The 17,579-nt window shown below is 34.1% G+C and overlaps 1 protein-coding gene across 1 annotated transcript in view; it reads left to right on the forward strand.

Moving 5' to 3' along the window:
* The window catches only part of Cdk19 (cyclin dependent kinase 19), a 157,178-nt gene that overhangs the window by 86,462 nt on the left and 53,137 nt on the right, over positions 1–17,579 (forward strand). The window contains exon 3 of the mRNA XM_026389656.2: positions 15,758–15,868. Coding sequence (XP_026245441.1) covers positions 15,758–15,868 — 111 coding nt within the window. The remainder of the gene's footprint in view (positions 1–15,757; positions 15,869–17,579) is intronic.

The raw sequence follows: 17,579 nt of genomic DNA on the forward strand, positions 1-17,579 counted from the left end.
CATCCCTTCATTTCCCTTTGTCTAATCCAATGGATTTATATTTTTCCCTTTCCCAACCTTCCTTGTTTTGATTAGCATCCACAAATCAGAGAGAACATTTGGCCTTTGGCTTTTTTGGGGATTGGCTTATTTCACTTAGCACGATATTCTCCAGTTCCTTCCATTTACTGGCAAATGCCATTATTTCATTCTTCCTGATGGGTGAGTAATATACCATTATTATGTGGATATATACCACATTTTCTTTATCCATTCATCCTTTGAAGGACACCTAGTTCCATAGCTTGGCTATTGTGAGTTGAGCTGCTATAAATATTGATGTGGCTGCACCACTGTAGTGTGCTGTTCTTAAGTCTTTTGGGTATAGACTGAAGAGTAGGATAACTGGGTTAAACGGTGGTTCCATCCCAGGTTTTCTAAGCAATCTCTGTACTGCTTTCCATAGTAGTTACACCCATTTGCAGTCCCACCAACAATGTATGAGAGTACCTTTCTCTCCACATTTTCACCAACAGTTATTATTATATGTATTCTTTATAATTGCCATTCTGACTAGAGTGAGATGGAATCTCTGTGTAGTTTTAATTTGCATCTCTCTGATTGCTAAAGATGTTGAACATTTTTTTCATATATTTTTTGACCATCTGTATTTCTTCCTCCGTGAAGTATTTGTTCAGTTCCTTTGCCCATTTATTGACGGGGTTATATATTTTTCTGGTGCCAAGATTTTGAGTTCTTTTTGTATATCCTAGAAATCAATGCCTTATCTGAGGTACTAGTGGCAAAGATTTTCTCACATTCTGTAGAATCTCTGCTCACATTTGTTTCCTTTGCTGTGAAGAAACTTCACAGAAATAGAAAAGGCGATCATGAAATTTATTTGGAAAAATATAAGGCCCAGAATAGCCAAAGTAATCTGTAGAGAGAAAAGTGATATAGAAAGCATCATAATACCAAACCTTAAATTATACTACAGAGCTATAGTAACAAAAACAGCATGGTATTGGCACCAAAACAGACATGAAGACCATGGGAACAGAATAGAAGACACAGAAAAACCCACATAAATACAATTATCTCACTCTAGACAAAGGTTTCATAAATATACATTGGAGAAAAGATAGCTTCTTTAACAAATGGTGCTAGAAAAACTGGAAATCCATGTATAATAGAATGAAATGGAACCCCTATATCTCAACCTGCACAAAACTCAACTCTAAGTGGATCAAGGATCTAGGCATTAGACCAGAGACCCTGCACTTATTAGGAAAAAAAGTAGGCCCAGCCGTCCAACGTGTCAGCTTAGGAACCAACTTCCTCAATAAGACTCATAAAATGTAAGAAGTAAAATCAAGAATCAATAAATGGGATAGTATCAAACTGAAAAGTTTCTTCACAGCGTAGGAAACAATCAAGAACATGAACTGATTCTTAACTAAGGCAAATCTTTTCTAGGTATTTCTTTTTTTTTTTTTAAATATATTTTTTAGTTTGTGATGGACCTTTATTTATTTATATATGGTGCTGAGAATCGAACCCAGTGCCTCACACTCGCCAGTCAAGTGCACTACCGCTGAGCCTCAGCCCCAGCTCCTTCTAGGTATTTATTTCTTTAAATATTTTTCATTGTACAGTACATTGACGCAGTACATTTATTTGTTTGTTTGTTTGTTTGTTTATTTATTTATTTATTGCTGAGGATAGAGCCCAGTGCCTCACAGGTGAGGGGAAAGCAGTCTACCACTGAGCTACAACTCCAGACCTAGGAATTTATTTCTTAAGCATATTTCAAATGGAAGGATAAAGAGAGCCAGTTGGAATATCAAATTGTTCATTAAAATCATTTTAATTATAAATGAAGTTTAAAAGTTTGAACTTCTCTATATAAGGTGGTGATTCACCTTGCACCTTCTTACCATCTTTTTTGTTCTTGTTGTTGTTATTGAAACAACCAAAATATATTATTAGTTCCAAATCATAGAACTAAGAATGCACAAAATTGTTGTTATGCTTGCAAAATGAAAGAAAAGTCTCATTCTCAGTGTCATCATGTGGAAGAGTTTTGAAACAGGAAAGTAAAGGCAGGGGGAGGGTGATAGCCTGCCAATTGCCAGCCAGCACAATTGCAGAAAACTTGCTTAGAAGGTTGGTCAGAGAGTGTGTCCCTCTATATATTCCTAGGAATATATTCAGGCTGATGGGTGGGACTGGAGATAAGAATTGCAACAATGATGTCAGTAAGTAATGTTTCTCTGTCTCAGCCTTGGTGGAGGTAAAGGAGGAGGGAGTCAACTCTCCAGGGCACATCCTGTGTGCTGTATCTGCAGGGTAAGCAGAAGTTACTATGGAGGATGCCCCTCAGGAATAGTGGATAGAGAGTTTAAGTAATCAAAATGTAGCTAGGAACTGAAGAAGTATCAGAAGTCCACAAAAGAGGGCTTTCTTCTTTTTGGGGTATTTTTATCTTAAGGAGTTAATCAGACAGATATATAAAACTATTCATTATAGCATTGTTAATTATATTAAAAAGCATATGTAATGTTGGAGTAACATAAGTATTCTAAAGTTATTTATTTCATACCCAGACAATGCCATACCTGGCAACCATGAACACTGCTCATGTGGCAGATGTTTGTTGACAGAAAAATTGTTGATATTATGTAAACATTAAGTAAAAAAAAAAAAAAAGGTTGGTTTCAAAACTGTATGGTTTTGTGTTCCTATTTGAAAATATTATATGTTTGTACACATATATATGTAGATATGATTTGAAACTAAGGCACCAAAAAGATTTATTTAATCCATGTTTTGCCATGTATTAGCTGTGTGTGTCCTCATATAAATTACTTAACCTTTTAGCCACCTCAATTTTTCCACTATAAGAGAGAAACTTAAAAATAGTGTCTTTTGCTAGAGTAAAATAAGGGAAAGAAGGCAGGATTGGATATAGGGAAGCTCAATGGAGTATATGAAGGAGGTAGGTGGGGAGGGAGGAGGAATAGGAAAGGGGAGGAAATCTGGAATGAAATTTAATAAAATTGCATTATATGCATATATGAATATACCACAGGGAATTTCACTTTTATGTATATGTAGAAAGTACCAATCAGAAATAAATAAATAAACATGCAAAGGAAGATCAATAGAGAGAGGAAGGAGGATAGGGGAAGGGAGGCAAGAGAAGTGGGGGACAGGGATTGAAATCAAGTTCCATGCATGTATGATTTTTGTTAAAACGAATCCAGCTACTTGTATAACTATAATCCTCTAATTTAAAAAAAATAGTGCCTTCTGGCTGAAACTGAAATCTTCTAGTAATTTACCAAAATGACAACACAAAGGGAAAGAAGAGAGACGTCTGCTATTTGTTCTTTAGACTTTTAAGAAAATATGGAGTTTTTCCTTTGGCCACATACATATGAATCTGCAAAAAAGGTGAGATTGTGGACATAAAGGAAATGAATATTGTTCAAAAAGGACTGTCCCACAATAGTTACCATGGCAAAACTGGAGGAGTCTAAGGTGTTGTCTGGTGTGTGGTAAGCATTGTAAACAAACAAGGGCAGGATTCTTGCCAAGAAAATTAATGTTATGCATTGAGCATATTGAGTACTCTTTTAAACTAAGATAGCTTCCTGAACACATAAAGGAAAATGATCAGAAAAAGAAGGAAGACAAAGAGAAAGATATCTAGGTTTAACTGAATGAAGCACCAGCCTGTCCCACCCAGAAAAGTGCATTTTGTGAGAACCAGAGGAAAGAAGCCTGTGCTGCTGAAAACTATACCCTGTGAATTAATGACATAATGAGTGTAAAATAAATAAAAACCCAAAGGCTGTTTAAAAGAAAGTACCTACCTGATTGTTTTTAAAGATTAAATAAAATAATGTGTCTGTGTTGCTTAGCATGATGCCTATGTTATCTGGTGATAAAAGCATAATAAATAGCAGCTTTTTTTGTGGTCACAGTGATTGTTATTACTATATATACATATGCATATGAAAAAGATTTGGAGATTTTTTTGTGGGTTGGATTACAGGTAATTTATATTTTCTTTGTGGTTTTCTGTATTTATGATTCTGATCTTGTGTTGAACACATTTTTTTTAAATTATTTTTTTGATTGTAGTTGGACACAATACCTTTATTTATTTATTTTTATGTGGTGCTGAGGATCAAACCCAAGGCCTTGCCACCTGCTAGGTGAACACTCTACCACTGAGCCACAACCCCAGCCCTGAACACATTTTTTTTTTTTTATAATTTAAAAATGTTTAAAACTTTCTGTGTGCCCAAGTCATTAGGATATACCACCAGTTAAGCAAAAGTGACTCATGATAAACGAAAGATTTATGACTTCTAATATAAATGTCATCATTCTGTTCAGAGTTTCACCACCATTTTTGAGGATATAGGAAATCTGTAGGTTAGGGCCAATAGAAACACAGTTGTGTAATTAAACATTCCTACAAGTAGAATTATAGTTTTAATCACATTTACCTCTGGGAAGACAACATAGTATACACTGAGTTCTGTTTAAACTTGCATCCTTAGTGTTTTGGGCAAAGACAGTACATATTGCTTTTGAATTTTTTTGTTTTGTTTTGTGATTCCTTATTTCTGTGGTTCAAATTCAGTAGCTTTAATGGTGATTTCAGTATTTGGAAAAACTGTAAACCTCTATTTAGAGTATTGCTTTGGTAGCTAGTTTAGGTTTTGTATTTCTAAAACTTGGGGCAATATTTTTAAAATTTCACTTTGTTTTGAGTCTACAATATATGTCAAGTTTAGTTCTAGTTACTGGAGAACAATAAGATGAATTTTTAAAAGGGTTCCAACCCTTAGGTATAGTCTGGTTAGGAAGAGAAGTAAACAACTAAAACCTCAGATGTTACAGTTGTGTGACAGATACCAATGAATGCATGGTCAGTATTTTGAGAGGTTAGTTGAGGTTGAGAGTGAAAAGTGGCCAATAGGAAAAGGCTTCATAAAGGACTGGATGCTTGAGCTGAAGCTTCAAGGTTTTTGCAGGTAGGGTTTAAAGCCTTTCTGGCAGCAGAGCAGCTGTAGTATGAGGCAGCTTGGTGAACTGGGCAGCCTAGAGGTGGTTTGATGTCACATGAGGTAGGATGCAAGCAAGAAGCCAGCCAGTGTGAATACTGGTGGAACAGGTCAAGGACCTTCAGTGTTACTGATATTTTAAGAATCAGTTTTAGTTTAAAAGAAACTTCTAGCTGGGTGTGGCGGTAATGCACCTGTAGCTCCAGCTACTTGGGAGGCTGAGGTGGGAGGATTGCCTGGAGCCCAGGAATGCAAGACCAGCCTGGGAAATATGGTGAGATCCTGTCTCTGCCAAAAGAGAGGTTGGGGGAGGGGGAGCAACTTCTGACATAGCGCCATTATTTTTTTTGATCGTGTATTTTAAAAAGTGCTCAAATTCAGTTGATTCTATAGATTTAGAATTGAGATGTTCCAAACCATGGGTATTTATCTGAGATTGTGGTTTGGTTTGGTTTTTAATGATGTCGATCTTACCATATCACTTACTTACCAACTAATACTGTTGGTAACCCTTGATTTAAGAACATCCTTTTGAGCCAGGCATGGAGGCACATGCTTATCCCAGAAGCTCTTGGATCTTTCTGTAGCTGCTACTTCTTCATTCCTTATTCTCAGTTCTACCATCTCCTCACCACTTTGCCTTTACAAACCTCTGACTTCTACAGTGCCTTTTTGACACTGCTACAAGGAACCTCTTTAAATTAGAGTTTGGGAGCTGAGAAGTTAAGGAAGGGAGAAAGCTGAGAAAAGATGACAATTTAGTAGCTATTTTGCTCTACTTTCTTGCTAATGTGGAGGCTATTCTATTCTGAATCTTAATCCTACATTGCTTGATTTTTCTCCCCCTACTCATTTAAAATTTTTAAAAAATCTTCTACCGATTAGATATTCATTTGGGCTAAAACTAGCGAATCTGGGAAGGGTCACATGTAAAATCTTATCTTCTCCATGAATTCTTCTGTCTCCATATTTAACAAATGTTGAAGACTTTCCTGTTATAACAAAGAAAAGCACTTCCAGGAGCCCATAAAATGCCCCTGCATTTATAGCCAGGTGGTTTCTCTTCACCATTAACCATCAAGGGCAGCTAAGCTTTTGTTCTAATCTGGCTTTGTTTCTGCTTTCATATTAGTTAAAAAAGTATTTAAGTGCCCACACATGGCTGGGCTTGTTGAGTGCAATAAATAACAATGAACAAGACAGACATGATATCTGTCTTCCTGGAATTTAAGGTTTCAGGGGTAAGAAATCATCTTTCTAAACTTCTTATATACCTCCAACAGAGGATGACAAATCAAATTAGTCTTTCTCTTACTTGAAATTCTCTATTCTCCCTTCTTGGAGGAAGGATACTTTTCTTCATTTTCATTACAATGTCCTCTCCCTAGAGGAGTCTCCTACTTCTCTGAGCAGTTATTCTGAATCTGTGTGATCCTTTTTCTTTTAAATGTCACTTTTAGGCCCTTTAGTGCTTTCATTTCCCTACAGAATTCTGTATTAATTGCCCTTCTTCTTAGGTGAAACACTTTCTGGGCAATCTCTTCTCTATGTTCATGAAGTCAAGTCCAGCAGTCTCTCCTGAGCTCCAGATCCCGATAATCAGGACCACTATCAATATGCCCCATGAACATCTCAAATTTATCATGTCTGATTCTAAAATTAGCATTTCTCCCCACCTCAAACTTGTAATGATGCTTTTCCTTGTCCCTCAATTCTACTTGTCTGATAATATATATGCCCTCTATTAATTACTAAATTCTATTAATTACTAAATCCTATTAATTCTGTCTTTCCCTCTTTTTATCCCCATCCCCTCCTTTCTGTTCTTATTGCTATGACCATATCATATTTTCTCCCCCTTCTCGCTCTTAGACATATTGACCACATTGCTTTCAAAATTAGCCTTTTTCTATGGTCAACCCACTTTCTGAATAACTTTTTTAAAAATATTTTTTAGTAGTAGTTGGACACAATACCTTTATTTTATTTATTTATATTTATTTATTTAACTACTATTGATTTTTAAAAGATATTTATTTTTTAGTTGTAGTTGGACACAATACCTTTGTTTTATTTATTTATTTTTATGTGGCGCTAATGATCGAACCCAGGGCCTTACACGCACTAGGCGAGCGCTCTACCACTGAGCCACAACCCCAGCCCTATTTTATTTATTTTTAATGCGGTGCTGAGGATCGAAACCAGTGCCTCGCACCTGCTAGGCTAGCACTCTACCACTGAGCCCCTTGAATAACTTTTGATTTCTGGGGTAACAGGAGGACTTAAAAAGATAACTAAAAGGATTTGTTGATGAATTGATAATATTCATGTATGGAATGACCATATAATTTACTAAATAGTTAATATAAGTGTATATATACTTTATATAAGTTATAAGTATATATACTTTATATAAGTTTACAAGTTTAGATATATACTTCATATAAGCGTATGTGTACATTATTTAAGTTATGTTTATATATAAAACAATAGAATATGTATTAAAAAGATAGATTATATAAGAGGTCATTTAGTAAATTCTAAATGAATAGTATGGATAATCCCTATAGGATTTGGAGAGAAAGAGATCATTAAGAGCAAAGATCTTAATGAATGGAAAGTAAAAAACAGGCAAAGATTGGTTGGGGGTGGGTTTGATAAAAGGGTGAAAAGTGATATTCAACTTTGAATCTATGGATTAATAATAATAAATATACCATATACATTTATCTCTTCAGTTAAGTACATGCAGAACTTGAACTCAGAAAAAAAACTGGATTTCTGTAAAATATATATAGCTTTTATATAGCTATGATATTATATAATATATTAAAGAAGTGTTTCAGGCTCTTTTTAAGCAATGCTATACTATTTTTCATGGCAGTCCATTTCTTTCTGATGATTATCTCTGACTGCCTTGAGTGGGTAGTTTTCTTCACTTAAGTCTAACAACAGTACTTTTTATCAAGAATTTACCATAAGCCAGGAATTCTATATAGATTATCTCATTTAGTCCTAATATTCTTGTAAATAGTGATGGTTATCAGAGTGATAACTGTAATTTGTCAAGTGCTCATTCAGTTTCAAGCATTGAGTTATATACTTATCTCCTCATATGAATTAATTCCTTACAGAATCTGTGTGTATGTTTATAAGGTAACTTGATTTCTGTCATACTGATAGTATGTCAGGATTCTAAACTTATCTATGAGTTCTAAAACCTATATTTTTGCAATATGTTTGCTGCTACAATATCACTTCTACTGGGTGGCAGTGGGGAACACTGACCTCCCTGGAGCTTGTGACTTGTACCTAAGTAGTGCCACTAAAGTAAAATAAGGCAAAAAATTTAGAGCCACTTTGAACCAGGGCTGGGTTATTGTGATTATAGACCCCTTTTCAGCGTATGAGTGCCACCTGCTGGAAGGTTACAATGCATCTGATATGCTCGTAATGACCAGCTTCTAAAAGACCTGTCATAGGTCTGAAAACGTTAAATTTCAAAATGCTGATCCTTAAATTACAGTTTTAGGAATACTGGGGATTTTTGGAATTGGGCAAATCTCCTGATATACTGTAAAATACATTACTTCATTTATCGTTAATTCTTTCGGAGAGGAAGAGAGAGTGTTCTACATAAAAAAGGGATATACTCAGTACTTTCTAAAATAAAGTCATCGACACTATTCTCACCAAGGGGAAAGATTGATGGTCATATGAATCATACTGTTATTTTTAAGATATCAAACAAGAATAGAAAATTGACTTGATTTTAAGTGACAGGTCACAGGAAAATCATGGTCTACTTAACTGCTGTTTAAATAGGATTAAACTTATTTGTAGTTGCATGATGTCATGTTGAGCAAAAATATGTGAGACAAGAGATTAAAGTCCATAGTAAAATTTGATTTTGCTGAGTTAGGGAAAGTATCAGCATGACCATCACCTTGCATGTGACCCTTCTCAGATAACCACATGACGCTCTGAGGTAGTAAAAGGGTATCCTCTTTGTTAGGTGAATTTATGGAGGGAAAGGCTTTCTTTTGGGGTGTGCATTTGTGTTTTTTAGAATTAGGAGTAATGCTCATGGTGGATAGCTTATAAATAGAAAAAATCCATATTTCACATCCACATATAGCTACTATTAGTGTTTTGGTTTATTTCCTATTTTATAAACATTTCATTTTATATTTTATATTTTATAGCCTTTTATTATTACATCACAACATTATAGCATAAGACTTTTTCATGTAATTGAAAACTTTCAGTGGATGTATTTGAGGCTTCAATATGTGGATATACTATAATTATCAATTTTCTTATATTGAACATTTAGGTTATTTATTGTTACTCATTTGTTTTAGTAATTGTGGTAGAAAAGTTTACCTTTTTGTTGTTTGTTTCAGTAACTAGGAATAATGAATATATTCTTGTTATAGTTTGGTTCTTGAATGTCCCTGAAAGGTTCCTGTGTTGAAGCCTTTGTCCCCAGATTATGGAGCTATTGGGAGGGAATAGAATCTTTAGTAGATGGAGTCTACTAGAAGGAAGATATTGAAGGAGATATTGGAACCACAAAATCTTCTCTGTCTTTTTGTTTTCCAGTCAGAGGTAAAACAGGCCTCTTTTGCCATGTGTTTCTCTCCACAAGCCCAAAGTAACTCAGCCAGAGACCATGGACTAAAACTTATGAAACCATAATCCAAAATAAACCTTCCCCCCTTTTAAGTTGATTATCTTAGGTATAGCCTTTGTGGTAGAGGAGGTGTTAATTGAGAGAGCTATTCCTTTTTAGGCCTAAAATAAATATGGATAATTAAATGTCCTTTCAATTACTATTTTGAGTATAATTTAGTCAGTTGTTAAAAGCAAAATCATTCAAAACACTTTTTAAAAGCAATTGATTTATGAAAGGTAGCAACATTTTGTTAGAAGCCATTTACTGGTTTGTTTTGTAAGAATCAAGTACATTCAGTAGATTTAATTCATTTGAGAATATTGAGTGCTTAATTATATATTAGGAATCACTTAAGCACTGGGAAGATAAAACCAACAAAAATCTGTCTTTGTCAAGCTTATGTTGATGAAGAAAGACAGACAATATATAACCTATGAACAGCTTCATGTCAGTTCAAGTGACATATTTGTTTAATGAGTATTAAAGGATGATTTTGAAGTGTAAAGTTCTGTTATACAGATACAGAATAAACACATTTAAAATATTTTATTTAACTTTTTAAATGAAGGAACCAAGCCAATTTTATAACTCCTTCAAAGGAAAGTTCTTAGAATAGACATAGATCAGGTATATTGAAACGAATGTGCAAAATTGAGACAAAACTTGCTTCTTTCATGACAGGAGAAGGGCCAAAGAACCTTTACTGAACAGCACAGAATTTGCATGCCTATAGACAAGAATTATTCTGCATTGCTAACAGTTACCTATAATATACAGAGTTGTAAAGTAGCTTCCATAGAATTAAAGTATATAACTGAAATGTGTCCTTGACAAAGTATTTTTCTTTCATTGAAGTAGAATTCTTTTTCCTGTGTGAGTTACTAGAAAGCTTTGGTTTTCTGAGCTCTTTGGGATTGTAGACAAGAGGTATAAACTTGTAGTATATTTGATTATGGGTAGTATTTGCTGAAAAGAAAAGGTTCAGAAGAGTGGTTACAGTTTTAAATAGATGGGCAAGGAAATTCTTATTGAAGAGGTGATAGAAAATAAAACAGATGAGGTTTTTGACTTAAGAAACGGAATGATGGGGTGCTAGTAAAAGGGAAGAGCAAGTGGAATAGCGGGTAAGGAAGGTAGAGATCACAAGTTCTGTTTTGGCCTTTAGACATTCATGTAGAGATGTTATGGATACCCTTAACTGGAGTCCAGAGAGGATATGTGGGCTAGAAATAAACATTTGGGAGTTAATGCATTTGGTGACATTTAAAATCCCAAACTTGGAATTGTAATTCAGTGGTAGAGCACTTGCCTTGCATGTGTCAAGCACTATTTGATTTTCTGCACCACCACATAAAATGAAAAATAAATAAAAAGAAAAAAAAACCAGAAAACATTAAAAAATAAAACCCCAAACTTTTTTTATTTGTTCTTTTCAGTTATATATGACAGTAGAGTATATGTTGACATATTTATACATACATGGAGTACATCTTATTCTAGTTAGGATCCCAGTAAAACTTAATAAGATCACTTAAAAACAAAAAACAAAAAACTCCTTCAATGTGTCAACCATTGTGCTATATTCCCTAGGGATTGAGATAAATTAAAAATTATCTTTGTGCTCAAGAATCTATGGCTGGGCTGGGGATGTGGCTCAACTGGTAGCGCATTCGCCTGGCGTGCGTGCGGCCCGGGTTCGATCCTCAGCACCACATACCAACAAAGATGTTGTGTCCGCCGAGAACTAAAAAATAAATATTAAAAATAAAATTCTCTCTCTCTTTAAAAAAAAAGAATCTATGGCTTATAGGGAAGGCAGATGTAAACAGGTAAATAGTGTAAATTATAGTAATATGTTTCAGTGAATATAAATCTGAGTCACCTGAAACTCCATTGCCCTCACACTTGCTTGTTCAGTGGTCTATCCATGAAACTTATACAGAAGGTAGTCAAGGTGTGGTACCTTTTATAACAGCTGGTTTCTCTACTAACCCAGCATGTTCCCAGTGATAGTAGTGACACTTTGCATGGCTTACAAAGCCCCTCATATTTGGTCTTTCCCCTATCTTTTGCTTTGTTACCTATACCTATCTCTAGTGATGGAGATGATTAGTTTTGTATTTTTGAAACATCATTCTGGCTGTAAAGTTGAAAGATGAATTAGAAGAGGGAACAAAACAGACCTAGATAACATTAACTTTGCTATTTCTTTGCCTTAATCTGCCTTCACGTTGATATTTAGTGATTTATATAGGTCTATAGAGAAGAAAAAGCATAGCAAAGTTTGGAAAGGATATATTGCTGAATAAGAAAATACTCTTCTTCCATGTATATCATATTAAAAGGTGACATGGAAGTTCTTCAAAAAATTAAATAAGTCTAGCAGTCACATTTCTGGGTGTATATACAAAAGAATTGAAAGTGAAAATTCAAATATATTTTGTATTTCAGTGTTCAAAGCAGCATTATTCATGATAGCCAAAAGGTGAAAATGACCTAAATGTACATTGAAGGATAGGTGGATAAACAAAAGGTAGTATGTATGTACAATGTAATTATGCAGCCTTCAAGTGGAATGAAACTCTGATATGTGCTATAATGTGAATGAATCTCAAAAAGATTATATGAAGGGAAAGGAGCTAGATACAAAAGAGCAAATACTATATGATTCCTCTTATATGAGGTACTTAGAATAGTCAAAAACATAGAGACACAAAGTAGAATATGGCTACCATTGGTCTGGGGAAAGAGGGAAACAGGAAGGTTTTTTTAATGGTACATAATTTCAGTTAGGAATAATAGAAAAGTTCTGGAGATGGATAGTGGTGATGAATGCATGATAATGCAAATGTACTCTAATTCTACTGCATCATTCACTTAATAATGATTAAAATGGTGAATTTTATGTTACACATATTTTACCACAATGAAAAAGGTGACCAAGAAATATCATACAGCTATAAAAATGAACAAGAAAGATTTCTATATATTGACACTGTATTGGTACTGAGAAAAATCTATAAAAACAGGTACAGAACAGTGTGCATATTATAGTATCTTTTATGTAACTAAGGGAGGATAAAAATATATATTCATATTTGCTTTAATTTGCATAAAGAAACATTGGATTAACAAGCAACTAGTAAAAATTTTTACCCTCAGGAAATGCAAGGATTGGTATTGAGACATCTCTGTATGTATCCTTTTATGTGCTTTTGATTTTTTGAATGATGTAAATGTATTATCTATTGAAAATAATTTTTAACATGGGACTTAAAATGGATTTATTATAGAGTGGAACAATAATTTATAGTTAACAGAGAAACATAATCTTTTAGAAGTCATGGTTAAATATTTCTACATGTGATATCACCTCTACCAGACAAGTGAGGGCCAGGACTCAGGGTCTGTGCCAGTGTTTGGTGTTTCAGTAGAAGTGGAGTTTCACCATGTCATTATACTTCAGGCTTCAAAGAAAACACATTTTGGGTATATATTTAATAAAGGCAAACACTTTAAAGTTTATCAGTACTAAGAAGTCACAAAGAGACAAGCCTTGTGCGTGGGGTAAGACCTCTTACCCAGAGCCTCCAAAGCTGGCCACCACAATGGGGTCATTAAATGGTACTTGATAGAGTCAGAGAGCTTAAAGCATTCAAAACTAACAAACTTTCTGGATATAGCTCTGCATCCTTCCAAAATGCAACTAGTTAGGAGTATATTATGTCTAGTACTTTCATCTGAAATAAGAAGCAGGATTGCATAACATGTCTTAGGCAGTAGAAGCTAAGACCTGAGCACCTGCTTTCCCTATCTCCCTACCCAAGGTAGTAGGACTCACATCTTCCCTGGTCATTTCCCTTCCAGTTCTTCCTTTCTCACCTAGACCCAATAGGAAATATGGATAGAACCCTGAGGCAGATTGTGAAAAGTGGATGATGGGCTGGAGTCAACCCAGACCACCTGAGCTCTTACCTCTTAGTTGTGTTCCAGGGAATATGGGTTGGATACAGAACCTGGGGAGTTATATCCTGGAATCATGCCCAACTGGCAGAGCACTTTCAGGCAAGGTTGTTGAGGTATAGATGAGCTGAAGTACAGAACCAAAATGAGAAAATTTGAAGTAATAGGAAATCTGTCACTGAAAGTAGAAAAAAATAAATATTAGGAAGTTTATAAAAATTTCAGAGATAGAGTTCAGATTTTTTTTACATGATTCCAGTATAGGCACTTAAAATACATTTTACTCATTTCAAATTATTTGAATAGGTAAGCACTTTATTTTTCTTTGCCTCATTGATCTATTTATGTCTGTCTTTCCTACTGCATTGTGGGAATTGAAGACAAAACTTTTACTCTAGTGGGGAAAAAACATGGACTCTAAGAGTCAGGCAGATCTATTTAAATCCAAACCCCTTCTCATTCTAACTATTGTCTTTGGTCAAGTTATTTTTATCATACTGTACCTCAGCTTCTTTGTGCATTGTAGAGTTGTTATTAGAATTTAATGAGAAAAACATTTGTAGATAATCATTTTATAAATAAAAAGTAGTCAATAAACGTAAAACAAAAAAGAAAAAAGTACGAATAGAAGTTTTCTTCCTTTTCCCTCTTTTATCTTCCCCAGAGCTTTACATTTAAAAGACATAAAAATATTTCTCAAATTGAATATAGTTATTTACCTATTAAATCTAAACTCTGGTTTAAGAACAGCCTGAGGAGGGCATATTTATAAGGCTTTTACCTTGAGCAGTTAATGTCACTATTACTAAATATTTTATCAAGCAACTATCTGTTATATGTCAAATGCTAAAATTTCACGTGGTGATCGGATCTATCTTCCCTCTGTATTGTTAGAGCATAGCTGTGAAGCTTGTACTTGTGAAAGCCTACTCTTTTTTTCCCCCCTCTGCTGTTGTTATAGGACCTTTTCTGTGTTATCTTTCTGTCACTGTGATAAACACCTGAGATAATCACTTAATAAGGAAAAAGGTTTATTTTGGCTTATAGTTTCAGAGATTTGGGTCCATGGTTGCTTGGTCCTGTTGTTTGGACTTGTGGTAGGTGGCCCAGTACATCAGAGCAGGAACATATGGCAGAGGATACCTACCTTGTGGCTGCCAGGAAGCCAAGGAAGACTGTAAAATTTAATTTTACCTGTTTCTTTTCTTTCTTTAAAACTTCAGGTTTCATTATCTCCTTCAATGGCATACCCTCAATGACTTAATTTCTTTATACTAGGCCCCTAAAAGGTTCTTCCACTCTCCCAATAGTGCTGTTAGCTGGAGTATAAGTCTTCAACATATGGGCATTTGGGGCATATTTAGGATCCAAACTATAGTAACTTATCAAAACTCCAATTTTTACTCATTGGTATGAGAGTCATTCCTTTATATCCACAACTTTAAAAAAAAATCCTCAGCCACACATATGGCATGGGTAAGTATAGGGATTGTTAGCTCTCTCTCCCTTTGTTAATGTGTATTGAGCACTAGTACTGTGCTAGTGTGGATACAAACTGTATAAATACATGATTTCCGCCTCCCAAGTAGCTGTTTCTGTAGTAAGAAATGATACATATGTACCAAAATATAATTAATTCTTTGGTGACCCAGTACTTTCATTCACCATTTTATTTTTTACTATTTAAAGTGATTCCATTTTAAACAGAGAGACAGAAAAAAGATCACAAGGAATACACTAAGGAATTGACAGAGTATATCTCTGAGTAGTTGTATTTAGTGTAATATATTTAAATTTTTTTTATTTTTAGGTGGATACAATATCTTTATTTTATTTTTATGTGGTACTGAGGATTGAACCCAGTGCCTCATGCATGCTAGGCTAGCGCTCTACCACTGAGCCATTACCCCAACCCCTAGTGCACTATATTTTTAAAAAATTTTGATTACCTAGGTTTTCTGAAATGTTCAGATATTTCATTCTTAATTTATAAGAAATACATAATTTCCCCTTCTCACTAACAAGATAGTGATCCCTCTCTTTCTCTTGCATTCAGCTTTTGCGAGAATTGAAGCACCCTAATGTGATCGCATTGCAAAAGGTGTTCCTTTCTCACAGTGACAGGAAAGTGTGGCTGCTGTTTGATTATGCAGAACATGACTTATGGGTAAGTCTAAACTTCCTGTATACTTAGGATTGTTTGTAATAGGTATGGAACATATGTAAGCAATAACAAACTGCTAATGCACAGGAAGGAAAACTTGCTGTTAATAGGAGTTCAAAATAAATGTAATGAATTTTAAATGTTGATTTTAAAGAAGCTGAGCAATAAACCAACATTTATTGAGAATATTGTAATATTTAGAAATTTTACTTAAGAAAATTTTACTGAGTGACAAGATTGTATTTTCATGCAAATGATTATTGATAATTTGTTAATATCCATAGTGAAAATTACTTTTTTGATGTGTTCATTAGTTCAGATTTAATCAGTTATATACTTGTGAATAGTTTCCAAGTTAAGATCAACCTCGTATAGCATTTTGCCATTTAAAACTGGGTCCACCATACAGAAGTGTGTGTATGGTTTTGTAGATTTTTTTTTTAATTTTTAAATTTTTAAAAAATTTTTAGTTGTACTTGGTTACAATACCTTTAATTAATTTATTTATTTATCTATATGTGGTGCTGAGGATTGAACCCAGAGCCTCGCACGTGCTAGGCGAGCACTCTACCACTGAGCCACAACCCCAGCCCCAAGGTTTTAGATTTTTAGGAAGTTTTTATCAGTAAGTGAAAAAAGCAAAAAATTAGAATTTCTAATGTTTTAAATTAGGAATCTTTGCATTTAAACATTTTATCTAACTACTGAAAAAATTTCAAATTTGGTAGTAAATTCAAATTATGGATAATTAAATTTTGAGTAAATATGGTATGTGTTATCATCTATATAAATTAAAAATCTGTTTAGTAATAACTTTAACAGATTCACAGGTATTAAAGGAACTTCCAGAGGCCATTCTATTACAGCAGGTGCTGACTAGAACCTCATTTTTTTCATAATTCTTTTTATGGATAATGATATAAATTGTATTTTTAAAAGTATGAAGTTGAGAATGGGGTTGTGGCTCAGCGATAGAGTGCTTGCCTAGTACATGTGAGGTTCTGGGTTCAATCCTCAGCACCACATTAATAAATAAATAAATAAATAAATAAATAGTATAAAATTATGTATGCAGCTCCCATTATATCTGTATTAAAAATCTCTGATTTTAGTATAAAATCAAATTTTTTATTATTTATTAAAATCAAGTGAATGCTGTTGAACAGCTTATAAAGAATTTTACATACCATTGGTCATTTTAAAATTAGTGGAACACTGTTGACAACTTCTCTAGTATTGTTTGAATAGGGGTTTTAACTGATCTTAGTATCCATTTTGGCATGCTTTGGATGGGGATGGAAGTGGAGGTGGGGGTGAGGGGTGGTATGTAGAATTCTTCTCTTTCATTGCAATGTTTTTGTAAACTGCAATATAACATGGCTGTAAAAATTTGAAAATCATGACCTGGTTGTATTTATTTCAATACAATTAAATTCCCTATTTTCCTCCCTCCTTTCTAATTATTTTCTATTTAATATTAACTCCTAAGAATACATCTTCATTTTGTGCCAGAATTCATTCTGTACCAAAAAGAGGTGGACTTTTAATATTTCATTCTGTCTGCAGAGAATATGACTAGTACTGTTTTTAGTCAGGCATTTAAATATCAATCTTTTAACCTTTTGGTCCTTTTTAATGAAAATCTTAATGGTTTCAGTAAATCTAGTCATTATAACCCCCCATTCACCCCCCAAAATAGATTGTTATTTGCTTG

Source organism: Urocitellus parryii, chromosome 8, assembly GCF_045843805.1.
Source record: "Urocitellus parryii isolate mUroPar1 chromosome 8, mUroPar1.hap1, whole genome shotgun sequence".
Lineage (NCBI taxonomy): Eukaryota > Metazoa > Chordata > Mammalia > Rodentia > Sciuridae > Urocitellus > Urocitellus parryii.